Here is a 26,843-nt window from a genome sequence, read left to right on the forward strand (position 1 = left end):
TGAGGCGCAGCCTCCTTAAGATTCTTCCTCTTTCCCTCTGCTCCTCTCCCGGACTCGGCTCGCGCCCTCTCTCTCTCTAAAACAAACAAATACACACACACACACACACACACACACACCCCTGGCCTTTTACCACACCCCAGCTGGGGGACAGTGGGCAAGCGACCTCTCCCCTCTGAGCCCTACTTCCGCCAACTGAAAACAGAAATGCCTCCCTCCCGGGATCAGTGCAAGGATCGCGTGAAAAAAGATCGTAAGCACCGCGCCCAGCCAGCGCTTAGCAAACGGCAGGCTCTCTCGGGCTGCGACGGGGCCCTTCCCTGTTCTGGATGAGGGTTCGGCTCCCTCCGGAGGCTAGAGTCTCATCTCACCACCAGAGGGCAGTGTTGTCCACTCCCAGCTGTGAGCGCCTCCCCACCCACGGAGCCTCAGGGACCAGGGGGAAGCTGGAATTTCTGGAGAGGTCAGGGGTCCCCACGAGGCCCCCACCCGGCAGGTGCATCAAGGGCAGTTCAGCGGCTTCGGGCTGTTGGGAGGGACACCTGCCCAGCGCCTTCTCCAGACCCTGGAGAGAAGCGGCAGCGCTGAGAGGCGGTCAGGGGAGGTGAGGCAGTAGGGGACGGTGGTTAGAGCGGGGCTTCGGAGGCGGACGTGCCAGATTCAGAGCGGGGCCCTGCGCGTCAGGGGCCCACCTCCTGGAGCCTCAGTGTCCTCATCTGTAAAGGATGGACTTGATAGACCACCTTACTCACCCGTGGGAAGGAGGCAGGAGGGGGCCCGCGAGCACCCAGCTTGCATGTTTGCGTGGGACTTAACCCCCGGTCAGGGTGCATTTGTGTGTTTTCCAGAGACGTCGTCCCGTCAGTGTGGCCCCAGACACGCACTAACAAAAGTGTCCAGCGAAAATGACCCACTCGGGCAGCGATAGACCCCAGGGGCGGGCAGCCAAGGGGTTGCAGGGTGGTGGCCCAAGCCGGACAGACCCTTCCATTGAATGATCAAGGCCCCACACATCTTAGAACAAGAGTCTGGGAGATACACACACACACACACACACACACACACACACAGATTCCCCGCAGGGGTGCACACTTGTACTTTTCAAATCTTGCGGGTACCGAAGGAGCCAGAAAGTTCCTTTGAGCGGTTGGTCATGCCGGGCCCATTCTCTTGCTTTATTTATGGCCCTTAACCAGTGACTGACTCCCCCGGGGAAGAGAAGCGACCTTCACTATGGGCCCCGCCTTTCGGCACCTGCACGTAGGAGAGAAGGATCCAGCAAAGGAACGGAGACTGAGCACGGGGAGTGTCAACAGGGCGCCGGGGAACGTAATCCCCCGCCCCCCTCGCTAAACTCCCACCACAAAAGAAATCCCAATATCACACCCCACCCTGTGCCGGGTCCTGCTTCTGGAGGAAAGGGGTAGTGTGGAGCCGGGGCCCGGACACCGCTGGGACACGGGGGAGCTTTACAAAAACGCGGATGCCCAGGGTCCCCTCGAGACTAGCCGAATCGGAATCTCTGGGGTGGGTCTAAGAAGCTTGCGGCTAGTACAGCCCTGAATCCGGATGGTGGTTTTGTTGAGGAACCTGAACGGACTCTTCTCTCACTCGCAGGGACGGAGAAGGAACATGGCTTTTAATGCGCTGGTGCTCGAGCGGGACGATTTTTCTGTCAGTCTTGAGAAGCCATCTCCACACGGTCCGGGCAGCCACTCCACCCAGAAGTCCGAGAGGCACGCCCGCCCACACGCGTGCACACACGTAGGCAAACACACCCAGGCCCGCGGAGCCCAGAATCCCGCGCTCGGTGGGTTGCCAAGAAACCGGGTCCCTGGGCTGAGCACAATCCCCAAGGGCCGCCCAGCGCCCTCCGGGTACAGTCACGGGGGCTCGCGGCCAGCGGTCTGCTGGCTGAGCAGTTGTCGGCTGCTGGTCACAGGTGGCAGGCAGCTTCCCAGACGATCTGGAAGGCCATGGAGGCACAGGGGAGCTGGGCCAGGGTGTAGGCCAGGGAGCGGGTGGGTGCCCGAAGCTTGCCCAGATAGGCCACGGTGTGCACCACGCGGCCCAGGAAGAAGACGAGGAAGTGCATCCGGGCGATGAAGGGGTCAGGCCCCAGGAAGGAGTAAACGAGGCCCAGGAACAGGAAGGGGTAGATGGTCTCCATGTCATTCCGGTGGGCTCTGGGAAGGCAAGGGTGTGCGGTCAGCCGGGCGTCAGCATGGAGACGCTCGTGGAAGCCGGGGCCCTCTGCCCCGAAGGGCCCCACGCCCCTGGGGACCATCTCGGGGTGCCCGCCTCGAGTCCGTTCGTGGCCGGGAGGAAGAGATACCACGGAGGCAGAAGCGACAGCAACTCCAAGTCAGCTGCTGCCAGGACGTAAAACCCCACTTATGGGCCAGTGGCCGTGACAGGCAGCTAGCCGGGGTTTTCCTACCGAGCCCTGGGGCTCCCCAGGACTTGGCCCCGGCCACGCTCCCCACCGTCTTCCGTCGTGTGGCCTTGGACGCCAGCCGGGAACAGTGGGACTCAGAGGGGGTTGAGAGCGGGGGTGGAGCCTAGGTCTGACTCCAACCCGCGCCCTTTACCCCCCCGGGCAGGGCTTTTCGGGGCGGGTGGGGGCACCCTCCTTCTGAACGCAGGTGCCTGGGCCCTCCCCAGGGGCGTGGGCTAGAGCACATGTCTGAAACCCTTGCCTAACCGTCTTGTCCTGCCCCTAGATGTCAGCAAACCCTCCTGCCTCTTTCGGGGATAATAATAATAACAGAACAGCTGCCCCCCCCGCCCGCCCCGGTAAAGCTCTTCATTTCGTCTACGCTGTCCTGTGTCTTCGTGTTTGTTTGTTCAAAACGGTCAAGCGCGTGAGCACGTGGGGTGGCGCGGGGGGAGTGCCAGGGCTGAGTATAGCCCTGGCGTAAATAAATGACCAAGAAAGAAAACCCACCCGCGTCTGCTAAGAGTTGGGTCACATTTTCCATGACTCCCGCTAATGGACAGCTTCCTTGGGGAGAGGTGAGGAGGTCAAGTCTCATAAATTAGAGACTGAACCCGTGCCTGAGGCCACAGACGCTATGTTGGAAGAATAAACAGGAACCTAGTACCGGGGCTGGGACCTCCCCCGAGGACAAGGCCGCATGTGTGAGGCAGGGGGGACTCGGGGGGCGGGAAGCGAGGTGCGCCTTCCAGCTGGGACGCGTTCCCCCGACGCTGTGCGCCCGCGGGCCGGGCCCGGCCCAGCAGCTCCTGTGTGACGGCCGGTAACACAGCCCTCCTTTTCCCTCCCACTTGCAAGCAGAGCCTTAGGCAAGGGCCTGGTGTGTGGCCTGACCTAGGGAATGGGGCTGGGCAGGGCACGGGAGAGGCCCTAACTCGGCTGCCCCGTGCTGCAGGGGTCTCTGCCGAGTGACCGGCGTGGGTGGGTTCAGGGGAGGAGATGTTTGCACCGAAGCCTGAATGATCAGGGATCATCAGCAGGTCACCACCGGTGCAGGGGGAGAACTTTCCAGGGAGCAGGAGGGGCAGGCGCAAAGGCCCTGGGGTGGGATTGAGCATAGGGTGTTCGAGGCACCGAAAAGTGACCCTGGAGCGTGTCTGGAATGGGTGGCATGAGAGGGAGCGAGGCAGGTTGAAAGCAGGAGGGGGGGGGGGCTCGTGAAGGGGGGGCTTGGGGCCTGGAATTCAATCCGCGTGTGCAAAAGCCCCCGTTAACCCAGCGGGCCTGGACCGTTCTTAGGTGAAACTCGGGACACAGCGGTTGGCGTCTCTGGCCCCATATCCCGAAGCCAACGTGAGCCCGCCTTCCCCTTTTCTCCCAAATCTCCACCTTGGGACCCAGCCTCGGGGAAAGCAGGTCTGCAGGAAGGCCCGGTCTCACCCAGTTGGGTGAGGCCCTGCCGCCTGCCTGTGCCTGAGAGCAAGTCGTAGGCCCTGGTCAGATCCTGGCCGTGGGAAAGAAGAAGAGGGAAAACTAAGCTGGGCCCGCCCCGTCCCCCGGCTCCCTGATCAAGCAAGTCCCTTACCTCACTTGTGAGGGGACAGCAAGGCTTCCTCCAGACCCCTCTACCCTATGGAAATGGGGCTGTGCCCCCCAACATCCCCCATTAGAGGGACACCCTTGGGAAACGTGCTTTATTCTTCTTATTCTTTAATGTTTATTTACTTATTTTAAGAGAGAGAGAGAGCAGGGGGAGGGGCAGAGAGAGAGAGGGAGCCACTGTCAGTGCAGAGCCCCACGTGGGGCTCAGTCCCATAGACCGTGAGATCAGGACCTGAGCTGAGATCACGATGAACCGACTGAGCCACCCGGACGCCCCTGGAAAGCTTACTTTACATGAAGTCAGTGATGGGGCGCCTGGATGGCTCAGTCAGTCATGTCCGACTTCGACTCAGGTCATGATCTCGCGGTTCGTGGGTTCAAGCCCCGCGTCGGGCTCTGTGCTGATGGCTCGGAGCCTGGAGCCTGCTTCGGATTCTGTCTCTCCCTCCCTCTCTGCTCCTCACTCCGCTCACGCTCTGTCTCCCTCTCTTTCTCTCAAAAATAAATAAACATTAAATGAAGTCAGCGTGTCCCAGAAATCGGTCTGCCTCTCACAGCTGACCCACCTGGATGGGCCTTTCTGTCACACGCTCATCTGAAAGTTTCAGGAAAAGCACCCACTAGTATGGAAACCCATTCATCCGGATACTGTCTTTTAAAGCAGGTATTCACATCGGACGAGTGAGTCACTTTTTAGAGAGCTGACATTGGCCAAACCCCAAAGAGCCGACAAAGGGGAGCAGGGTGGAGAGGAGGGTGGGATGGGCAAGGTTCGTGGCAGGTGGGGACCCATTCTTCGGGGCAGAACCGAGAGGCGGGGAGGTGCAGCCCCTGCAGAAAACCAAGCGGTGGTCCTGACCCCACCTCCCAGCTCCAGCTCAAGGTCGCCAGTGACGGAGGAGAGGTGGCTGGGGGCTGAGAAAGCCCTGAGGCTCTGACCCTCAGCACCCCGCCCTCCACCCCACCCCCCACCCCCCACTGAGAGCTGGCCCAGCCCGTCCCTCCTCCCTCTCCCTCCTCCCTCCGGTAGGGATCAAAGCAGGGGTTCCCCACGAAGCCCGCAAGTGGTGCCGAGGACAGGGAGCTGTGGGGAAATCAAAGGTGAGGCAAGAAAACTCATTCCCCTCCCCGGGGGGCCCGGATGTGAACTCACAGACGTGGAGGGAGTCACGTACCAGAGAGACGTGGTTGGGCAAAACGTGTCATTCCAATAACAGCCACTTTTTAACATAAAAGTCACCCAAAGCAAATCCCCGCCAGACCGGACTTGCTGGGCTTCCTGTGGCACGGGGCCGCCCCTCCCCACCCCCCAGACATTGCAACACCGGCTGCATGACGGCAGGTGACGGGCGGGCGGGGTGAAGGTCTGCGAGTAGCCCCAGGCAGCTGGCAGGGACAGCTGCCGCGACCTCCACCTCGGTCCTCATCCCTGGCCCTCCCCGCCGCCCACGCTGGCCGTGCCCTGGAACGCAGGTCCCCCGCTGCTCAGCGTCAAGGGCAGGCATAAAGCCGAGCAAAACCGCGTTCCTACAGAGCCCTCGGTCCCGGGCTCAACCGCGTGGCCTCGGCAAGCCTGCTCTGCCTCCAGAGATAACAGCACCCTCCCCGGGGAGGCTGTTGGGGGGCCCGGCGGGTTGGCAGCTGTCGACAAGGTGCTTAGGACCCCGCTGCCGCGGAGGGGCTGCGCCCCGATGCACCTGCCGTCTTCCTCCTCTCCCTCACCACCATCGCCGGCCTGGTCTGGGGCACGACCCTGAACGCTAATCTCGCCCTCTCGGTTTTGCCAGCCTCTCCTGCCTCGGCCAGGTGAATGACACCCGGTGTGGAGCCGCAGAGAGGAGGGCCGGGCATGAGCCCGCGGTTCTGCGTGCCTCTAACCTGCTCCCTGGCCTCGGTTCACCGTCCACAACATCGAAGGGACTTCTAGGACTGCGATTCGGAGACCGATCTCCGGACAAACCGGTTCAGTCGGATTCAGGCTGCGTGTTCTGAGTAGTCAGAAACCTCGCCAAGCATGGGCCCCGTGCCCGGCTGCCTCCCTTGGGGCCACTCGGAGACTCCCTCCCTGAGGTTTCCCACACACGGACTCGGGATCTGGCCCAAAGACACCTGAGCAGGAGGCTGGGATTGGTGTCATGAAACAAGGTGGCCGGGTTTCATCATTTCCCTGGAAATCCGGCTCCTGACCTCTCCCAGAGCCGGGCTCACGTTCGTTTTGGCTCTGGCGTGTGGCTAATCTGCAAGGCAGATTTATCCTCCAAGAACCAAGACGTAAGTGCTTTCCTGTTTGGGCAGGAGGGTGACCCTGACTGCACCATAAACTCTGGTCTAATATTTAACTAACTTCTGCTTCCAGGGCATGTCCCCCTCAGGTTCCAGCAAGTTCTCCAGCAGGGGATGACGGGACGTGTGATCCTCTGAGCCCTGCACCTTCACGGTTCCACGACGTTCTGTGAAGGCAGGAGGTGGAGGAGACCCCGGGGGACCAGGAACCCCCAGACCTGCCGTGGTAAGTCTCCAATAAATACCAGTACGTCGCACGTCCCCTCCACCGATAAACACTTGCCAAATGGACATAAAACGTTATCTGGTAAGAGGTGCTCAAAAAGGGTTGAACTGGGGCGCCTGGGTGGCTCAGTCGGTTAAGCGGCCGACTTCGGCTCAGGTCATGATCTCGCGGTCCGGGAGTTTGAGCCCGCGTCGGGCTCTGTGCTGACAGCTCGGAGCCTGGAGCCTTCTTCGGATTCCGTGTCTCCCTCTCTCTCTGCCCCTTCCCCACTCATGCTCTGTCTCTCTGTCTCTCAAAAATAAACATTTTTTAAAAAGCGCTGAATCGAACTCCAGCCGTTGGAGCATCGCCACTATCGATAGAGGGTCATTTTGATCGGAAGAAGAAGCTGTACTGGATACGTAGAAACATTTCGGCACCACACGAGTCTGTTATCTCTCCTTGGCTTGCTTACAGCCAGTAAAAAATAAACCAAAGTGCTCGTCGGCTCACGTAACCGCTCCTGTGCCACAAGTAAGCTTCGCTACGGAGGACGCGTGTACCCTGTGAAAAGCCAAGTAAACCCCCTCGGTGGCTGCGGTGAGCCAGCCCAGGCTATCCACGGTCACGGCCGCCTCGACTGCTCAGGCCCTTCTCCACCGCCCAGGAGAGTCGGGCCAACCAAGGGGGTGGGCGGGATAAGGGTCACCGGTATGGACTCGGGTATCGGGACGGCTTTTGTCCACTTGTTCATTACGTGTCCGGTGGATGGATGGATGGATGGAAGGATGGATGGACGGATGGATGGATGGATGGACGGATGGACCTCACAGGAAGAACTACATACCCTAGTTATATCAGAAACACTAGAACAGCACAGGATTTCACTGCCTACCTTACACATCTCTGTCATTCTTAAAAACCACAAGTATGCGTATTATTTTCAACGGGCAAGAAAACGAAGAGAAAAAAAAACGCTCTCCTCGAAGAAAAGAATCTCTTATTTACACTCCAGTGTCCCACCCATTTCTGCCCTCGGTGCACGGGAATGCCCTGGCAACTACGTGAGAGTTTGTCTCCTGTCTCCCCCTGTGCAGCTGCCCGTCCTTCTGCTTGTCCCTCAACTCCGCTGGCAGTCCCTGTCCCCTGGAAGTGTTGCCTCCTCCCTCTCCAGCCCACCGGGGTCAGCCAGGGGAGAGCCAACTGCCAAAACCACAACATTCAGATCAGGAACATGAAATCAATCCACATCTAGTCTCCGATGGGATTTTACGCAGCTATTTTTTTTTCCCATTTTTTCCATGTTTTTATTATTTTTAGTTTTGAGAGAGACAGAGTGTGAGCAGAGTGGGGGTAGGGAGACACAGAATCGGAAGCAGGCTCCAGGCTCCGAGCTGTCAGCACAGAGCCCGACGCGGGGCCCGAACTCACGGGCCGCGAGACCATGACCTGAGCCGAAGTCGGACGCTCCACCGACTGAGCCACCCAGCCGCCCCAGTTTACACGGCTATTTTTAAAGAATCAGGTTTTGAGTAACATTTGCCCACACGGAAAGTGCTCACCAAATAACGTTCACGGAAAAAGAAATACCAGAACCCCACCCTGGGCACACAATGCACACGGGATTTTCTGGGAAACATCTACAACGAGGAGCTGGGTGAACACAGTGTTAGAGGTTAGCGGGGATTAGAGTCGGGACTGGTCTCCCTTTGCCCTCTGTGTGTTTGCAGTGTGACCCAGGTCGCCGGCGATCGTCAGCAGTTCTGACTTTCACGATGAGAAAAATTGTTTTTGATCAACTGGGGGGTTGCTCGGCAGAGGGAGTGACGTTCAGCTTCACTCCGAGTGAAAGAAATGCAAAATAAAACCAAAACGTGGCAAATGTTCACCCATCCCATTGGCAGAACCCATCCACGGTGGAGGGACTGGAGGCGCCTGGGCGGCTCAGCCGGTTAAACGTCGGACTTGTGCTCAGGTCCTGAGCTCGGGGTTCGTGAGTTCGAGCCCCGTGCGGGCTCTGTGCCGACGGCTCGGAGCCCGGAGCCTGCTTCAGATTCTGTGCCTCCCTCTCTCTCTGCCCCTCCCCGGCTCGCACTCTCAATCTCTCTCTCAAAAATAAATAAAAACATTTTAAAAAAGAAAGAAAGAAATTAAATCAATGAATAAATTAGAGCTGTCTGAGGGGCTCCGGAAGGCAGGAGACCTCAGTCCTCTGGGTGCCCCCCCCCCCCGGCCCTGGTGCTCAGAGCGGAGCCTGGGCGGGGGCAGACCGGGGCCAGGCTGGGGCCCAACAGTACTTGCCTGAGGCAGCGATCTACGTCCTGGTCACTCCGGCAGTACTGGAGGCCTCCGTGTCTCAGGGCATCCTCGGGGTTGGCAAAAGCCTGGAACACGTCGCGAGAGTTACTGGCCTAGCCCCCTCCACGTGCCAAGTGCTGGCACTCGCCATGACCAAAGCCGCTATGGGCTGAACGTGTGCCCCGCGGATTCGTATGTTGAAAGCTGACCTCCAAGGTGATGGTGTTGGGGGGCGGGGGGTGGGGTCCTCTGGGGTGATTAGGTCAGGAGGGTAGAGCCCTTGGGAATGGGATTAGTGCCTTTAGAAAGGAGACCCCAGAGAGCTCCTTCACCCTCCTGCCACTGGAGGATACAGCCGGAAGACGGCCATCTGTGAACCAGGAAGTGGACCCTCACCAGACGCGGAATCTCCAGGCACCTTGCCTCCAGAATGGTGAGAAAAAAGTCTGCTGTTTACAAGCCCCGCCCCCCCCCCCCCCCCCCCCCCAGTCCAGGCCCGTGTGCCCGCGACACTCTTATAGCAGCCAGAACGGACGAAGGCAAAGGCCCTCATGTCCTGGCTTGTGGGAAGCTCACAGTCTGATGGGGAAATGGCCTACGAACCAGGGAAGACCAGGTGGTGAGTGTTAAACAGAGAGAAGACAAGGTTGGCCTTGAAAATGTTTCCAGGAGACCTGATCAAGCCTGGGGATCAGAGGCGGCTTCTCTGAGGCAGGGGCATTCAAGCTAAGCTTTGGAGGAGGCAACAACATGAGCCCGGTGAGGGCCGGCTGGAGAAAGAGCATTGAAGACATCCAGGAAAGCATGTGCAAAGGCCCTGGGGTCAGAAGAAGATGGGGGTGTTTGAAGAACAGAAACCTAGCGTGGCTGGAGTATAGAGAGCGAGGGACAGAGGCCCAAGATGAAGTTGCTGGGGTCCCGAGGGCACTCTAAGACTTTGGACTTGGAACTAAGAGCAGTGAGAGGGTTTTTGACAGTTCCACAAAGACTAGGTGCCCATTTCTTCGCTTCCCTGAGCCTCAGCTCCCTCATCCGTGAACTCTGGATCAAGCGGGGCTCATTTCCCGCGCGAAGAGTGAAAGGGAGAACTGGAGAGGCCTCCGCCCAATGCCGGGCACTGGGAGCACCGGCATGGGGAAGGTGCTCGACGAATAGTCTAGGGACAGCAGAAACCTCAGGTCACGTTTCAGTCACCGGAGGCCCACGCCCAGCGCTCACCAACCCCACAGCAAACACGAATCTCAGCAGCACGCTTTCTGGATTGCTCATCCAATGGCCAATACTCCCGCCTCTGACTCATGAGCCCTGGTGACCCCTGTCCCCAAGCTCTGGTGCGTCCCACCTGTCCCACGCCTGAGGCCCGTCAGGGTCAGGATCAGAGCCCCCACACCCAGAATTCCTCTCCACTGGCCCTGCACTCGTGGAATCACCAATCCCGATGGGCCGGCACAGAGTCCGTGGACCTGTGACTCCCTTCAAAGGGTCCTAGGCCCGGGTCCGAGGGGTGGCTCGTTCCTAAAGACAGAACCGGAACACAAGCCCGCCGGGCCGGGAGCCGGTTGTAGGGCAGACCGAGGAACCGCTGTCGTCCGAAGCCAGAATTGCTACCTTTAATTGGGACAAGGGGGCAGGCCGTTGGATGCACTCCCGGGACCGAGCTGTGGTTGCGCCTTCGAGTGAATTCCAGTTCTTTGTTCGTAATGAGAACTCACACTTGCTCTGCGCCAGGTGCCGAACTCGCCTGGCTCGAGCGTGACTGTCCCCCGCTTTACAGATGAGGAAACGGCCCCCAGACTCGCCCCAGGGGCAAAGGGTGGACGAGTCAGAGCCCTTATCTGTCACCTGCCCAGGGATGTGGCTTCCAGGCTCCTTCCTGGCATGGGAGGGAAACTCACAGACGGTAAGGGGCCTCTGGGGGACAGCCCCAGGGAAGGTTTCTTTCTGGCACTCTCCACCCACCAGAGAGAAAGGCACTCTCGGGTTTCCCTCCTTCTATCCCTGAATTCACATTGAAGAGGGAGGCTCCGGACCCCTGCGCTTTGCTGTTGAGAACTCTATCCCCGCACCTGCCCCCTCCGGACAGGTTGTGGGCCCGGACAGCCCCGTTCAAACCCTGCTGCGTGGCCTCACAGGTGTCCTCTCCCGGAAGACAAGGTGAATGTGGCTCCCACCTATTAAACGCTCAGCTCCAAGGAAGGACTTAATGGCTGAATGCACCTGTCCCTACTGGGTTCCCCGTATCCTGCATCTAGGACCGGGGTGAGGCAGGGAGGAGGCAGGGGTCATCCGGGTGCCTGTGTCTGTGCCTCTGGGCGTTAAAGCCGTCCCGCCTTCAGCCCTGCCCGCGCCTATGCCAGGGGCTGAGTCCGACTCCCCAGCAAGATCCCCGCTCCTGGGTGTCCACACCCAACGTGATACCAGAGCTAACCTTGCCTTGCCTTTGAACGGGACAAAGGCGGACAAAGGGGCCATGGTTTCTGGAAACGAGTCCTCTACTGAAAAACAAGACAGCCGGCCGGCTTGGCCCAAAACTTCTCTGACTCTGGTCGTGTCCAATGCGAGCAGAGCTGTTCTGAATGGGCCGTCCCGCCCACCCAGGCTCCGATCTTAGCCTCTTTGTTGTTTTGGCTCCGGGGACTTGGGATCGGTGGGGTGGCGGGGGGAAGGGGGGGGGGAATTCCTCCTTGAAAATTCCAGTGGAGCCCAGGCCGGCCGAGACCTGGCCTCTGGACGCTGCCATGCGTTTGTAAGCCACCTCGCCAATGAATTGGGAATTTCCACTTAAAATTCCCGGGGCTCCTGCGTTGCCGGTTTCCACTCCACCCAAATCTCCGATCTCCTGTGCTGGGAAGCTGCCAGGTCTGATGGAGGCATTCCTGCTGTCTCATTCCACCCTCCGGGACCTGCTTCTCTCTGAGACACCCAGCAGAGCTCAGCAGCACCCGTCGTGCCAGAACTTACCTGGTAGCACGGCGGGGTGAGTAAATGCTCTTACAACAGAGGACAAGAAGGTGCGGGTCCTGCCATCCCAAAGGCCTCCAGGGCCCTCACATTCTGGCCCGGAGAACACCTCGGCCAAGTTTCCCATCCCTGCAGTTTCCCAGCAGGGCTGGGGCCGGGGAGGCGGGGGGGGGGGGGGGTGCTCCAGGGGAGCATACCTTCTTCCGAAGCCTCACTTGGCCCGTGATGATGGCCACCACGTACATCTTGATGACCAGCAGCGTGCTGCAGAGCAGGAAGGCCGGCAGCGCCTGGCCTCTCACCAATGCCAGGACAGGGGCAGGCATCTCCATGGGCAGGCGGGAGCTCTGGGGCAGGCGGCCGCAGCAGGCGCGTGTGGCTGTGTCTCTATGAGCTGGAGGAGGCGGGGAGAGCCCGCCAGGAGGCCTGTCTGCACACAGCACACGCCCACTCTCAGCGGCCAGATGCTGGGGGAGGCGCAGGGCTGAGCTGTGTCCCCTGTCCAGCCTCCGGCCCCAGACACCCCTCCCCTGGCAAATCCTTAAACGCGTTCTAGTCTGTCTCTTCATCTGTAACATGGGGGCATCCGGCAGGGCCTGCCTTCTGGGGGGGGGGTGTGTGTGTGTGTGACAAAGACAGACGCCTGGCGGGACATCCACAGGTGGCCGATAGCTCTGGTGTCTGTCCCCGTCCCCGCGGGTCAGCACAGGTGTTGGGCAGGAGAACTGGGCCATCTGTCCCCACTCTCAGCCTGGACGCTTGAACCACAGTCATACCTACCTTGATGTGACTCTGATTTTTTTTTTTTTTAAGTTTAGTTATTGATTTTGAGAGAGCGAGCGAGCGCCGAGAAGGAGCAAGCTGGAGCAGAGCGAGAGGGAGAGAGAATCCCGATGTGAGCTGTCAGCTCGGGGCCCGACGCGAGCTCCGTCCCACGACCTGAGCTGGCACGGAGAGTCGGACGTCAGCAGAGGCAGGAATCTTTTGCCTTTAGTTTCGCCAACACCGCTCGCTTTGCTCGGGGGTCCCCTGGGGAGGGGGGCAAGAGGGAAACCTCAGTGTCCTGTGCCATCTCTGCCCTGGCGCCTGCCCCGAAGGGACCGCGGTGTCCGTCTGGGCTGTGCCCCCAAAGCAGCAGAGACCAAGAGAAAAGACTGGCCAGAGGGCAGAGACACTGGCCATGTGCTCCGGAGCCTGACTCAGCTGACATCGAGTCCCAGAGCCAGCCCTTGGCCACTGCAGCCGTGTGGTCTCGGGCGAGCAGGTTCCTTCTCCGAATCCTTGTCTTCAACGAAAGGGAGTCGTGTCTAATTATTAAACACCGGGCACCTAGGAAGCCCTGATCTGTATGAGCTTCTGAGCCTCAGTTTCCTCCTCCTCCAAATGGGGGTAACGCTTGGCTTGCCAGGAGGGAGGCTCTTGGAAGCACCCCGTGCTTGCTGCTGGAGCGGAGAGTGGGTAGGGGGTGGGGGTCGATCGCTTGTCCATTTGCTGTGCGCCAAGCCTTCCTTCATCCGGACAAGAGACGTGCTTGGAAGCCGACACCCGTGTTTCTGGGACATGGGGCTGCCAGCCGGGGTCGTCCCAGACCCACACGATACATGGCAAGTCACAATCAGGGACGGGACAGAGGACGCAGGGGACGTCCTGCATTGTACGTTCTCTCTGCCTGGGTGTTTGAGGGAGCGCGCTGGGCCCTGCTTGGGCTTCTGAAACGAGACAGAAACCTCACCAGCAGAGGCTAGAGAAACCAGCGCGGGCAAAGGGCGGATTGTTACCCATCAGTCACCTGGAGCGGAAAATAAGAGGGACTTCGTGGGGAAGCCCTGCGGGCTGATGACTTCACGGTAGGAATCTTTTCCTCCACGTCTGCGGGAACGAACCAGCCAAGCCAGGGCCTGGCAGACAGACGGGACGAGGTCTCCTCTGATTTCCGGCCAAGAATTTCCCTAAAGCCTCCCTCCGCCTGGGGAAGCTGCGGTTTTGTTCTTGGTGGTGGTGGTGAGGGTGGTGACGCTTCTCTCGGAGCTCAGGTTCTTTGCCTGCAAAAGACGTGCCCCTGCCTCGCGGGAGGTGGGGGGGACTACAGCAGCGCCTGCCTGAAAATGAAGGCAAGACGAAACCCCCGGGGGGGGGGGGTGTCCCCCAGGAGGAGGCGTCCTGGGGGTCAGAAATGTGTTTACATCACGGCTGGGTGGTGGTTACACCGGTGAATCTAGATGTAAAAACTCCCTGAGATGTATCTTAAGTGGTGACTTTGCTGGGTTAAACACACACACACACACACACACACACACACACACACACACGCAAGAATTCTCTGGTCACGGTGAGCAAAGAGGGGCTGCTTTGTCCAAGCCCCCATGTGGCTTCTTCCAGCTGGCCCTCCTCGGCATTTCCTGAGGATCAGAGACCCAGCTCTTGGGCCGGTTCATTGTCTGTGACTTCAGAGGAGCTTAAGAGAGAGGAGGAAGCAGCCCCACCCCTGCGGCTGGGTTCCTGACCTCGGTGAGAGGCGCCGGGACGTTCTCCAGCCAGGGGATGGAAGAGAAAGAACCGTGGCTCGAGCGACCGGAGGCAGATTTGTATTGCGCCGCAGTCGTCCCGGCTGGCATCGGCCACGTCTCCCCACCCTTGAGAAGGGGTGCCTTGCGAACGCACGGATTAGCCGGCGCTTTCCGATGGCGCTGTGTGCGGGCCCCGCTGGGGCAGAAGCTTCCGGCTCCGCTCCCCTCCCCCCTGCTCCAGGTGGGACCCCTGAACTCCTCGCAGAGTGAACGAGGCCATGAAGGGCTGTCGAACCACCGCGTCCTCCTAACTCACCCTGGGAAAGCACAGCTTTCCTTTCAGGGACCGTAGGGGCAGCCAATCCCAGTACTCCCTTTCTTGGGAACGGGGGTGGGCCACGTGACCCAGGGAAGGCAATCCCAATGGTCCCGGCAGCTGGCAGAGCCAATCAGAGGCTTCCCTGGGAGTTTATATTGTGACCTCCCCCTCCGGAGAACCCCCCCCCCCCCCGTTGGCTCTAGGGCTGAGGCTTGGGGCCTCAGCGGCCTGAAGCTGCGTGGAACTATCCCCCCCGCCTTCCCCACGTGGAGGGGGCCTGTATTCTGGGGGCAACAAGGCCCCAACCTCTGACTCACCCGGGCCTGGGAGTCTTAAGAGTTTCCTTCTTCGCTTAAACAAAACATCAGTCAAAATCACGTTTGTCTTTGGCTCCAAACTGCGGTGGCCCCCGTCTTGCTCAGAGTAAAAGCCAAAGTTTGGACCGTGGCCCACGGCCCCGTCCCATCTGGTCTCCATCCGGTTCTCTCTGGATTCCTCCCCCGCTCGCTCCGTCAGCCTAGCCACTCCGTCCTTGCTCCCGGCCTTCACTCTGGCGGAGGCCTCTGCCTGGAAGTCTCTTCCCCCGGACATGGGCTGTGTTGACACTTCACCTTCAAGTCTTTGCTCAGGTGTCGCCTCCTCCACTCCCACTCCCCACCCCGCTCCCACCACCGCATTAATCCGCTGCGCAGCCCGCCCCCCCCCCCCCCCCCACCCCAGCCACTTCTGATGTCATTTTGCTGCCTGTGCTTTCTCTGTTCTTTCCACGGCCCATTTCATTCAATGACACGCCATGCAATTTATTTCCTGTCCTTACTGTCTAACACCCGGATTCCTGGGGGGAAGGGGGGGGTGTCTCAGTCCTGTTTGCTGATGAGCCACAAGCACCGGTCCCGTGCCTGACATACAGACCCAACTGTAATTCACTGAATCGATTTAAGCTCACTTGATTGGGATTTCTTTCTTTATAACCAAAGGAGTCTAGACCCGGATAACTGAAGAGCTCCAGAGTTTGGTTCAGGGTCCTGACTCCTGCCCACCTACTTCCTGGAATGCCCTGGGGGGAGCCTGGCTGCCTCTCCTGACAGGCACAGAGCCAGGGAAGAAGCCTAGGTCAGCAGCTGACGTTTACTCATAAGGATAAATGGGGACGATCAGGCTGCTTCCTGGGCTCTCAAGGCCAGCCTGGCCCCTCAGCCCATTCCTGAGATAGCCAAGATGGCCTTGAAGGATGATGCCATTCTGCTTAAGGACCACAGTCAGATAGGGCGGCGGCCAGAGGATCAATCACTGGGCAATGCTCTCAGACCCAACCTTGGCCTAATCACAGATGCCATCGTATTTAACCCTCCTGAGGGAGATAGGACTATTAGACCCATTTTAGAGATGTGGGGCCTGAAGCCCAGATTGGCGGTTATACTCACCCCGGGTCTCACAGCTGGGCTTGGATCCAGGGGGATGTTCTTGCCACCGACGCTTTGCTGTTCTGGCTGCGGGGCTGTGGGCTGTGGCCCAGGGGAACCCGTCAGCACCTTAAGAGGCAGCGATCTGTAATGCGTAAGGGAAGGTTCCTCTCCTCTCCGGAGGCTTCCCCAAGTCAGGAACCTCCCGGGGGGGGCTCTTCCCTTCTTGGGAGTGAGGATGAAAGCAAGGTTGCTCAGCTGTAAAGCCCGGCGGCTTCACCCACACAGTGGAGTATTGTTCAGCCTTAAGACGGACGAACTTACTAACACCTGCTACAAGGTGGATGAACCCGGAAGGCATCGTGCCAAGAGCCAGAAACACGAAAGACTGCATATCATATGATTCTGTTTATAAGAAATGTCCAGAATGGGCAAATCCCTAGAGACAGAAAGCGGATCGGTGGCTGCCAGGGTGTAGATGGAGGCCGAATAGGAACGACCATTTAACGCGCACCGGGCTTTCTTCTGGAAGGGTGGGAAAGTTCTAGAGACGATGATGATGGCTGCACTACAGCGTGAACCTACTTGGTGCCACTGACCTGTACATTTCAAGATGGTTACTTTTTTTTTTTTTTTAATTTTTTTTTTTTTTTTTTTTGAGAGAAAGACAGGGCTCAAGCAGGGGAGGGGCGGAGAAAGGGGGGGAGAGAATCCCAAGCAGGGTCCAGGCTCAGCGCGGAGCCCGACCTCGGGGCTCCATCCCACGACCCTGGGATCATGACGGGAGCCGAAATCAAGAGTCAACCGACCCCGCCAGACAGGCGTCCCCCACAGTGATTCATTGTACGTTGGAAAGAAAAAGGGGAAAGGAAAACCTGGGCTGCTGGCTTCTCCGCGGCTGTACACACGGCACCCGGTGTGGCGTCTGCACAGAGCTGGGCTTCGCGGGTATTTGTCGGGAGACGGGCCACCTGAACGTGTGCCTGACACACTGCGCGTTCCCGGGCCGTCCCGTTCTCCTGTCGCCGCAGAGAGGAGCACACGTGGGGCCCTTCACACTCCGACCAAGCGCCGCCCTTGATGGAGCCCATCTGTTGGCCCCTGACCGCGGGCCTCAGATCCGGTTACGGATGCGCAGAGCTGCGGTCAGGCAGGAGCATTTCCTGGATGCTTTGGGGGCGGGGGCGGGGGGGGGGGGGACGGCACAGGCAGGAGCATTTCCTGGATGCTTTGTGGGGGGAGGACGGCACACAGCTGACAGGAGAGGCGGATGGGGGAGGCGGGAGGGGAGGAAATGTTCGTCTCAGCACGAATCCCTGCCAAGACCTTTGCAGAGAAGGGGCAGTCCTCCGGGCAGAGGCTCCGGGATCAGGCCGCAGCCAAGACCCTCCCGTGCCCAGGCTGGGGACGCGTCCAGCCAGCGCCCACGCACGCGCACCGCCCCCGGATGCTGTCTCCCCGGGGGCATTTCCCGTGTCCGGCCCTCGGACGCATCAGGAAGCCTTTTCCTAGGAGGCCCTGGAAGGGAGTTTTGCATTCCTGGGATCCCAGTTCAGCCAGCGATGGCTCAGGGGACAGCGGGCCGGGGCTTTCAAACACAGCGATGATGGGAACCCTCCGGCTTTCCGGGGGCCCCCGGGACCCCGAACTTCCTCAGTTTCACAAGAAGTGCCACCGGGTTTCCCCCGGGGCCTTTGTCACAAGGACAACACTATTTTATGACGGCAGGTTTTGATTTTTTTTACTTACGATGATTATTTATTTTTTAGAGAGGCGGGGGCGGGGGCAGAGAGAGAGAGAGAGAGAGAGAGGGAGACACAGAATCCGGCAGCAGGCTCCAGGCTCCAAGCCATCAGCACAGAGCCCGGCCCGGGGGCTGGAACCCCTGACCGTGAGATCCTGACCTGAGCCGAAGTCGGACGCTTCACCGCCTGAGCCACCCAGGCGCCCCCTATAACCGTGGGCTTTTAAACGAATCGTCCAAATATGACAGAAGCGGACATCGTTAAGGGGGCAGAGCGCGTGCTCCCTCCTTCAGCTCTGACGCGAGGTCATGTCTGCAACCTCCTGATGGCTCCTCTCGACTGGCACCCTGCCAGTCTGGGGGGACTCCCTACTTTCCAATAATAATAATAATAATAATAATAATAAAACAGCAACCAGAAAACAGCAGCTGTTGTCAAGGAGGTAGGCACCATTTCCGTGATTCATGCATCCACCTGCCTTGTCTTATCTTTCGCGCTGTCACCCTGGATGATAGAGCCTGATCAGCCAGCGTTCTCGGTGGAAAAACGGGCTCAGGGCTATGAATGACTTTGCCCTAAGATCACGGATCTGGGCAGAGGTGAAGCTATCGGCAGCCAGAGCCTGCTTTCTTCACCAGCGACCCCCCCCACCCCACCCCCGCAGGCAGAGCCGAGGTTTGAAGGCAAGCCAGCTGTTCCATTCTTGCACAACTCTCGTTCAGATCTCCTTCCTTGTGCTGAGCCGAACTGCCCCTTCGGGGCCGCAGGGCACACGCATGCTCCCTTCTCCTCGCCACAGGCCTTGGGAATTGGAGGACACCACCAGGTCAGCCCTAAATCTCCTCTTGCAGGCAAAACAAACGCGGCCCCAGTCGGCTGGCTCATCCTCGGACGCCGTGTTTTCCCAGCCGCCGCGACCTAGTTTGTAAAGGTCCCTCGGAGACCAGAGGGGGACCGCCACCCCTCGCTGGAGACCCCTCACTGCTGCAAGCACAGGACGAGTTGTGACTCCAAGGAGGTCTGGCCACAGAAATCAGTGGGGCCCCGCGCAAAATGAAAACGCAAAGTCCCTTTTCAAACGTTGTCGGGAGTTTCAGGCGGCTGACAGTGGACTGGTGAGTCGGCCCCACGGGACCCCGTGTGGCTGCATGAACTGGCCCTGATTCTGTGCTCAGGGTCATTCAACATGAGCTGAGTAAGGAAGTCAGGTCCGAATCAAAGCCAGAGAAAGGATAACACGAGAGCTCGATAGAACATTTCATCACCTCTGCCCAATGTAAACGATGCCAACGTTCTATTATAAATAACAACATGAACAACATTTTATCATAAATAACGACACGAACAACCACAACACTTGCATAGGGGCGCCCGGCTGGCTCAGCCGGTAGAGCGTGCGGCTCTTGATCTTGGGGCCACGAGTTCGAGCCCCACGCTGGGCAGAGAGATTACTTCAAAAGAAAAGAAAAAAGAAAACATTGTACAGTGTTCACGATGTGACTGGGGGAATGTTAACCTGATCTTCGACATCCTGTTGAGGTAGGTACTATGACTATTCCCACTCTACAGATGAGAAAACTCAGACACAGAGCAGTTGAGTAACTCACTCAGTTATGGAACTGACAAGTGGTCTCGTCACAGCATTTTGGAGGAAGCACTCGTAACGACACCACCTCCAGTTTCCAGAGAAGGTTCCTGAAGCGCCTGGGAGGGAGCAACCATAGCAAAGAGATCGCGATTGGAGGGCTCAAACCCAGGATCACACGGCCACAGAGCCCACGCCCTTTGCAGTTCAACCTCTACCCTTCAGTAGCCCACATAACAGGTCTGTAGTGTGTTGAATAGTGTCCTCCGAAAAAAAAAAATATATATATATATGTCTGAGTCCTAACCTACAGTATTTGTGAATGTGATCTTAGGAGAGACGTATATACACGGAGCTCAGTCTGAGTCCAATGACCCGTGTCCCTGTAAGGGAAAGCGGAGGGAGATTCAGACACACGGAGGAAAAGGCCAGGTGAAGCGGGAGGCAGAGATTGGAGCGATGTGGCCACAAGCCGGGGGAGGCGGAGGCTTGCCGGAAGCCACCAGAAGACAGCCACGAGATGCGTTTCCCCCTCAGAGCCTCCAGAAGGAACCAACCCAGTCAACGCCTTGACTTCAGATCTCCGGTGTCCAGGACTAGGAGAGGATCCATTTCTGTTGCTTTAAGCCGAACAGTCTGTGGTCATTAGGTATTACAGCTCTACATCACTCATACAGTGCCTTCTTGTGTTTTTATTTGATTGATTTTATGTTTATTTCTGAGAGAGAGAGCGTGTGCGCGGGGGAGAGGGGGGGGCAGAGGGAAAGAGAGAATCTCAAGCAGGCTTCCAACGCGGGGCTCGATCCCACGGCCCTGGGATCGTCACCTGAGCTGAAATCAAGATCGGACGCTCAACTGACTGAGCCACCCGGGCGCCCCGCCTTCTTGTGTTTTCAGAGGTGCTCGTGTGTCTACAGAACAAGCATACGTAGCTCTGGTTGGATCTCCAGAGAGCGCTGTCCAGCAGAAACCTAACACACACGCCAAGTGCAAGCCACACGTGGAACTTGACATTTGCGAGTCACCGTGTCGGGGCGCCTGGGCGGCTCAGTCTGTTAAGCGTCCGACTTTGGCTCGGGTCGTGATCGCCCAGTCCGTGAGTTCGAGCCCTGCATTGCGTGAGCTCAAGTCCCACTTCGGGCGAGCTCGAGCCCCAACTCTGGGCTCCGCACTCTGCACTCTGTCTCCCTCTGACCCTCGCTCACACGTGCTCTCTCTCTCTAAAATAAAAAAAAAATTTTTTTTTCTTGTAGCCATGTTAAAAAAAAAATGTATCAGGTGGAATTAATTTCTATAATCGTATGAGTTCCCTGTGGCCACTGTAACAAATTACCCGGAACTTGGTGACTTAGAAGAGTAGGAATTTAGTCTTTCACGATTCTGGAGACGAGAAGTCTGACGCCAAGGCATTGGCAAGGTTTTGCTCCCTGCCACAGCGTCCAGGAGAATCTGTCCCTTGCCTCTTCTGGCTCCTGGTGATGCTGGGATTCCTTGGCTTGTGGCCACCTCTCTCCAGCCTGCTGTCTCCTCTTCTCCACGTGTCTGTGTAACTCTCCCTCCGTCTCTCATTGATCAAGATACGTGTGATCGCATTCGGGGTTTACCTGGGTAATCCCAGGGTAATCTCCCCATCTCGAGATCTTTAACTGTGTCACAACTGCAAAGAAGGACCCCTTTTCCCAAAAGGCAACACGGGTTCCAGGAATAGGAACTGATATCTTTGGAATATTATGCAGCATATTATAATAATGTATTTGATTTAACCTAATATATCCAGGTGCCTGGGCGGCTCAGTCAATTAAGCACCTGACTCTTGATTTCAGCTCAGGTCATCATCCACAGTTGGTGAGACTGAGCCCCGAGTCAGGCTCTCTGCCCTGACAGTGTGGGGCCTACTTGGGATTCTCTCTCTCTGCCCTTCCCTGCTTGTGTGCTCTCTCTCTCTCTCTCTCTCTCTCTCTCTCTCTCTCTCAAAATAAATAAATAAACTTTAAAAAAGAATATTTTAACTTAATGTATCAAAAACATTATCACTTGGGGCGCCTGGGTGGCTCAGTCGGTTAAGCGGCCGACTTCGGCTCGTGTCACGATCTCGCGGTCCGTGAGTTCGAGCCCCGTGTCGGGCTCTGTGCTGACAGCTCAGAGCCTGGAGCCTGCTTCAGATTCTGTGTCTCCCTCTCTCTCTGACCCTCCCCTGTTCATGCTCTGTCTCTCCCTGTCTCAAAGATAAATAAAACGTTAAAAAAAATTAAAAAAAAAAACATTATCACTTTCGGGGTGCCCGGGTGGCTCATTCGGTTAAGCAGCCAGCTCCGGCTCAGGTCACGATCTCACAGCTCATGGGTTTGAGCCCCGCGTCGGGCTCTGTGCTGACACTTCTCTCTCTGCCCCTCCCCTGCTCACGCTCTGTCTCTCTCTCTCTCTCAAAACTAAATAAACATTCTAAAAGATAATAATATTTAATAATTACGGTAATGATTTAAAAATATTATTACCTTTTAGAATGTTTATTTAGTTTTGAGAGAGAGAGAGAGACAGAGCGTGAGCAGGGGAGGGGCAGAGAGCAAGGGAGACACAGAATCTGAAGCAGGCTCCGGGTTCTGAGCCGTCAGCACAGAGCCCGACGCGGGGCTCGAACCCACGAGCTGTGGGATCATGACCTGAGCTGAAGTTGGACGCTCAACTGACTGAGCCACCCGGGCGCTCCCCAAAACATGATCACTTTAACGTGCAGTTAGTATTTGTAAATTATTAGTGAGGTGTTTTACTTGTTCTCATGTGAAGTCTTTAAAAACCAGTGAGAACTTCACGGTCATGAGACATCTCAGCCTGGACTCACCACGTTTTGGGAGATCAAAGGCCACATCTGGCCACTCTACATAAAGAGATGGGCTACTGTCACTGACCTCTCACTGTGCCGCAGAGTGGTCTAGGACCTTCTGGTTCTTTGATTGCTTTAAGACACGCGGCACAAAGGTCACAGGTGCGCTGAGAATCTCAGATGAGGTGTCGGCCTTTCTGTTCCGGTCTCAAGATCTGTGAATCAAAACGTCAACGCTGGGGGCGCCTGGGTGGCGCAGTCGGTTAAGCGTCCGACTTCAGCCAGGTCACGATCTCGCGGTCCGTGAGTTCGAGCCCCGTGTCTGGCTCTGGGCTGACGGCTCGGAGCCTGGAGCCTGTTTCCGATTCTGTGTCTCCCTCTCTCTCTGCCCCTCCCCCGTTCATGCTCTGTCTCTCTCTGTCCAAAAATAAATAAAAAAAACGTTGAAAAAAAAAAAAAAGTCAACGCTGTCCTTGAGGTATGTGCCCAAATCGTGGGCCGATTTCAAGCAAGCTGGACTTGAAGGTCAAGTCTGCAGAGCCCGATTTAGTCAAGCTCCTCCCACCCGTGATAACGATGCCAACCTCGGGGTTGAGTCTTTGCAGCTTGAAAACCGCTGATTTTCTGCGGCCACCTCATATGTTAAATCTGCTTCTCTCCCTTTTGGAGAAGGGGACACCGAGGCCCGGATTGACCAAGTAGCCTGTCCGCCGTGGCTCAGCGGTTGAGGAGCAGGACGGAAACCCAAGCGCCGAACCACTGCCTCCTATCCGAGCGCCATACTTCCCCTCTCTGGGCCTCGCTTTCTCCACCTCTAAAACGGGTGTGATAATACACCTTCCATGGAGGATTACTGAGATAACCCAGGTGACACGTGACATTGTGCCTCGTGTTAATCGCCAGCGGTCACCGCGGCTGGTGTGTTAACCGCTGAGCTTCAACCAGGCCTGAGTCATCCCCGAGGCAGCGCCCGGGGGGCTGGACAGATACGGAGTGTGACGGTCCGGCCCTACCCCCCGCCCCGTGAATCATCAGTCCAGGGCCGGTAGAGACGGGCAAAGAGCTAATTACATCACAACAAGATAAGAACCCGTAGCGGTGGGTGCGTGTATCAGGGGAGAAGGGGGGGGGGCGGGGAGAAAGGGGTGCTTGTGCTGGGTCCTCCGGGAACCTGATTAGCTGGTTGGAAGCCAGAGGGTGTAGCGCACAAGGCCTAGAACGGGAGCCCTGCCCGAGCCCCTGTAAGGGGTCCCCCCCTCTTCCCGCACACAAACACGGGCAGACGCCGCCCCAGGCAATTCCGGGCTCTGATTGGACAGTGGAGAGCGCCTGAGCACAGGGCGGCCAATGGGAGGCTGGCCAACAGCCAATGAGCGCAGAGCGCGCTGAGCAGGTGCCTCGCAGGTGTGAACGGAGAATAGCCAGCGGGGGACGGAAAGGTGGACCTGGGTGCCGGAGGAGGCTGAGCTCAGCGGCCCCGGGGTGGGGTGGGGTGGCTGTGAGTGGCCTGGGGAGAACCTCCGCGAATCCGAATCCGCTCCTGGTCGGCCCCGGGGGTCGTCACCTGCGTCCCCGCGCCCCTTGTACCGCGAACGTCCTCACCAGGAGCCCCTCGATCCCGGAACCCCCAAAGCAGCCCCGGCCTCGAGACGACGCAAGGAACCAGTTACCATTAACCGGGGGCTGGTCAGCGCAGGTCTGTCACCTGTTCTACGGGGCGCTGGGGTCCCCACCGGAAGCCGAGGCCCCCACCCAAGGCCGCTTTGGACCTCGCCTGTTTTCTGGGTCCTGTAGGGTAAGACGACGTTTTCTGCGCAAGCCTCTCATTGCTTCCTTGTCCAGCTCCCCACCCCGCCCCACCCCTAACTCCACCACCATGAAGGCCTCCCTGCTGTCACCTTGTCCCGAGAGCCAAGTCGTCCCCCTCCCGGAGGAGCACAGCACTCGGAATTGTTCTGAACTTGGAGTCTGGAAAGGCCCAGATGTGTCCCTTGCTGTCCCCACTACCCCCAGCACAAGCTGCAGCCAGGAACCCAGGTGATCAGGTTTGATTCTCCTGTCCTATCCTGGGGGCAGCAGTCTGTGGCCTCTGAGTTACACATTATCTTGGAGGGAAAAAAAAAAATGCTTCTTCCTCCTGGCTGGATGCCAGATCTATACCCAGGTTTCAGTCATCCCCCCAGCTCTGCATAGACTGAGCCACACACCTAAGCCTGTGCAAACGGGGGGGGGGGGGGGGGGGACTCATGACCAGAATACCAGGGTCTGTTGTCGTGGGAACCAGGGACACGTGAGACCCCAGCACAGCCACTGCTGAAGGTTAGAGGATTAAAGTGGGGGACCGGAGTGCCCCTCAGAGGCGCTCTTCTGGCCCGTTCATCCACTGACCCCCGAAGCCTGAGTGTGCCAGACACATTGCTGGTGTCGGAGACACGGGGCTCACGTCAGAGGCGCCCTGGCCTTGGGAGTGGTTTGGAGCTGTCTCCGGGGCCAACTCTCCACCCCGTGACCTCTTGCCAACCCAGACCTGGAGTTCTGCTGAGACAACCTCAGCCCTCCCTCCTGCCTCTTACCCTGTCCCCAGGCGCGCCTCTGCCTGAGCTCATCGGTGATGACTTCAGAAATGTCACACCCAAGGCCTTGGCCAGCTTGAGATCTGAGGGGCTTCGGGCTCTTGCCGTCCCCTCCCTGTCTCTCTAGCATGACTCAGGCAGGGACAGGACCCAGGCTGTGGTAAGGCTCTCCATTTTTATGCAATCGCTTTCTTCACTCAAACCACAGGCCCTGCCGGGTCACACACACCCCCCCTCCCCCCAGCTTCGCCCGCCTTCCCCTGCCTCTCAGCCTTCTGACGCCAGGGTTCAGATGCCAAGCAGATAGAGACCCTCATCTCTGCTGAGGTCAAGGCCAGTCTTCTCTTCCGTCATGTCCCCAGCTGCTCAGGGTCGGGGAGCGGTGCCCAAGGATAGGGGACCGGTGGGGGGCCGGTGCTGTTGCCCAGATGAGAGGTGACGGGGCCTGAGGAAAGCCAGAACACAGAACCGGTGAGCCTCCGGGACAAAGCTGGCTGTCAGGAGGAAGCAGGAAGACAGAATGCCAGTAGTGGTCCGAACGGTGCTTACCTCTGCGCAGAGGAGCGGTGTGGACTGGGATAGGACACGAGGGAACTTCTTGGGTGCTGAGAGATGTCTGTCTCCCTCTGGGCGGGTTTCATTAAAAAAAGGAAATAAAATCCCAATGCCCAGATCTGACTCGAATAGCTCAGTAGGCAGGGATGCCACTGACTGTGATGGGAAGCCCGGAGGAAACACGAACTTGAAAGAAAAACATCAAGCATTCCACTTTGTGTTGAACCGACTGCTGGACATCTAAATCGTTCCCAGTGCATTCCCCAGGGTAAACAATGCCAGGAGGCCACTTGTGCACGTTCAGATGAGCTCCTACAAGTAGTGTTTCTGGATCAGAGCGTGTCCTTAAGACTCGCTGGATCCCCACTGGCAACGAGGTTTCCCCAGCGTGTGTTCCTAACAGCATTCGTTCATCTGGCCATCCGTTCCTTCCCCGGGGGCCAGCTCTGTGCCAGGCCCTGTCCGGCGTCCTAGAGATGTGACGGCAAACAAGACGGGGAGATTGCTGTCACCCGCTCCCTGGAACTCCCAGTGTGGGATGGAGATCAGGGTAGGAAGAGGGACCCTCTTGTTCAGAGGGATCCATTCAACCCTGAAGGGGTGCACACACCGAAAATGCTTGCCCACAACGTGGGTCTGAAACCAGTGATCAGCTGTTCGTAGTGGCTTTTCTTCTATAGACAGGGAAAGATATCTTGGCAAGCCACAGCTGAAGGAGCTGGGAGCAGGGGGGAGGTGGGGAGAGATGGCCAGAGCACTGCAGGAAAGAGCCTAGAACATGCAAAGGCCCTGCAAAAGATCATCTGATGGCTGTGGGCGAAGGGCTTGCAGGGATGGGGGTGGGGAGAGGAGTCAAAAGCCTGCTGAATAAGTTAGATGCTATCTTGTCCATCGAATTTGCATTTAGGTCCTCCAGACTCGCCACGAACGGCAGCTTATGCACAGAAGAAGTATGGTTTTTAGTCAACCAGATGGATGTGATCTGTGACAATCTATGACAGAGGTTCACGATCAGGGCATGGAGAGGGGGGCCGAGATACATGGTCACGGTTTTGAAAAAGTCCCAGAACAATGGCTAGCGTATCAATCCCCTTTTCGCACAATCGGAAGCACAGGAACGGCCCAACATTTGTATCAGCAGAGAAAAGGTTCCGGAAGGAGGAGCAGCCAGCCAACAAGTGTTCATCTCTGCGGAGAAGGACCAGAAGGGTGACCTTCTCTCCTTAACTGGACACTCCTGTGTGGTGGGAGCCTTGTCATCCCAGGTTCATAGTTCACGCCATCCAGCCTCGTTTTAACTTCCAGTTTAGAGGAGGTAGGGGGCGGGAGCCATGAGCTGGGTCACACCAGGAGGCAGTAAGAGAAAAAGCTAGGGGGTGGGGCTTTCCCTGGAGCATGTGGCCCCTTCCCGCCAGCCGGTCACTGGCGCAAAAAGGGGCACACTAGCTTACAATGAGAATACCGCATGGCCCAGCTTGAATGCCAGTATGCACAAACCAGCTACGAAAAAACACTGTGGGGGGCGCCTGGGTGGCTCAGCCGGTTAAGC

The 26,843-nt window shown here is 57.9% G+C and overlaps 1 protein-coding gene and 2 long non-coding RNA genes across 10 annotated transcripts; 2 read left to right on the plus strand and 1 right to left on the minus strand.

Moving 5' to 3' along the window:
• Positions 1–1,618: 1,618 nt before the first annotated feature.
• Positions 1,619–19,437, minus strand: PTGES (prostaglandin E synthase). 7 transcript variants are annotated; one of them, XM_042963830.1, is made up of 6 exons: positions 19,368–19,424; positions 16,891–17,269; positions 16,037–16,144; positions 11,984–15,025; positions 8,829–8,911; positions 1,619–2,186 (listed from the first exon to the last, which is right to left on the minus strand). In XM_042963830.1, the coding sequence occupies exons 4-6, from the start codon at positions 12,518–12,520 to the stop codon at positions 1,937–1,939; spliced, it is 870 nt and encodes a 289-aa protein (XP_042819764.1). In that variant the 5' UTR covers positions 12,521–15,025; positions 16,037–16,144; positions 16,891–17,269; positions 19,368–19,424; the 3' UTR covers positions 1,619–1,936. The 7 variants fall into 7 exon arrangements, with proteins under 7 accessions (XP_042819764.1, XP_015391554.1, XP_042819763.1 ...); XM_015536068.2 differs by having other exon boundaries at positions 11,984–12,216; positions 16,037–16,160; XM_042963829.1 differs by having other exon boundaries at positions 11,984–12,815; positions 16,037–16,160.
• Positions 6,219–12,637, plus strand: LOC122233000. Its single transcript, XR_006210395.1, has 3 exons — positions 6,219–6,310; positions 6,396–6,548; positions 12,600–12,637. It is a non-coding gene; the product is annotated as an uncharacterized LOC122233000 (long non-coding RNA).
• Positions 17,905–21,129, plus strand: LOC122232999. Of its 2 annotated transcripts, none has more exons than XR_006210394.1 (3): positions 17,905–19,299; positions 19,402–19,585; positions 19,680–20,097. It is a non-coding gene; the product is annotated as an uncharacterized LOC122232999 (long non-coding RNA). The 2 variants fall into 2 exon arrangements; XR_006210393.1 differs by adding an exon at positions 20,243–21,129 and having other exon boundaries at positions 18,068–19,585; positions 19,680–19,994.
• The last annotated feature ends 5,714 nt before the right edge of the window (positions 21,130–26,843 follow it).

This window comes from Panthera tigris, chromosome D4, assembly GCF_018350195.1.
Source record: "Panthera tigris isolate Pti1 chromosome D4, P.tigris_Pti1_mat1.1, whole genome shotgun sequence".
NCBI lineage: Eukaryota > Metazoa > Chordata > Mammalia > Carnivora > Felidae > Panthera > Panthera tigris.

Excerpts from the sequence above, each read along its gene's own strand:
- PTGES (XM_042963830.1), bottom strand. The coding sequence starts at position 12,520 with ATGGCCCAGTTCTCCTGCCCAACACCTGTGCTGACCCGCGGGGACGGG. Across the intron at positions 8,912-11,983 it reads AAGTGAGGCTTCGGAAGAAG|GCTTTTGCCAACCCCGAGGA; the intron begins GTATGCTCCCCT and ends GACGTGTTCCAG. Across the intron at positions 2,187-8,828 it reads GACGTAGATCGCTGCCTCAG|AGCCCACCGGAATGACATGG; the intron begins GCAAGTACTGTT and ends TTGCCTTCCCAG.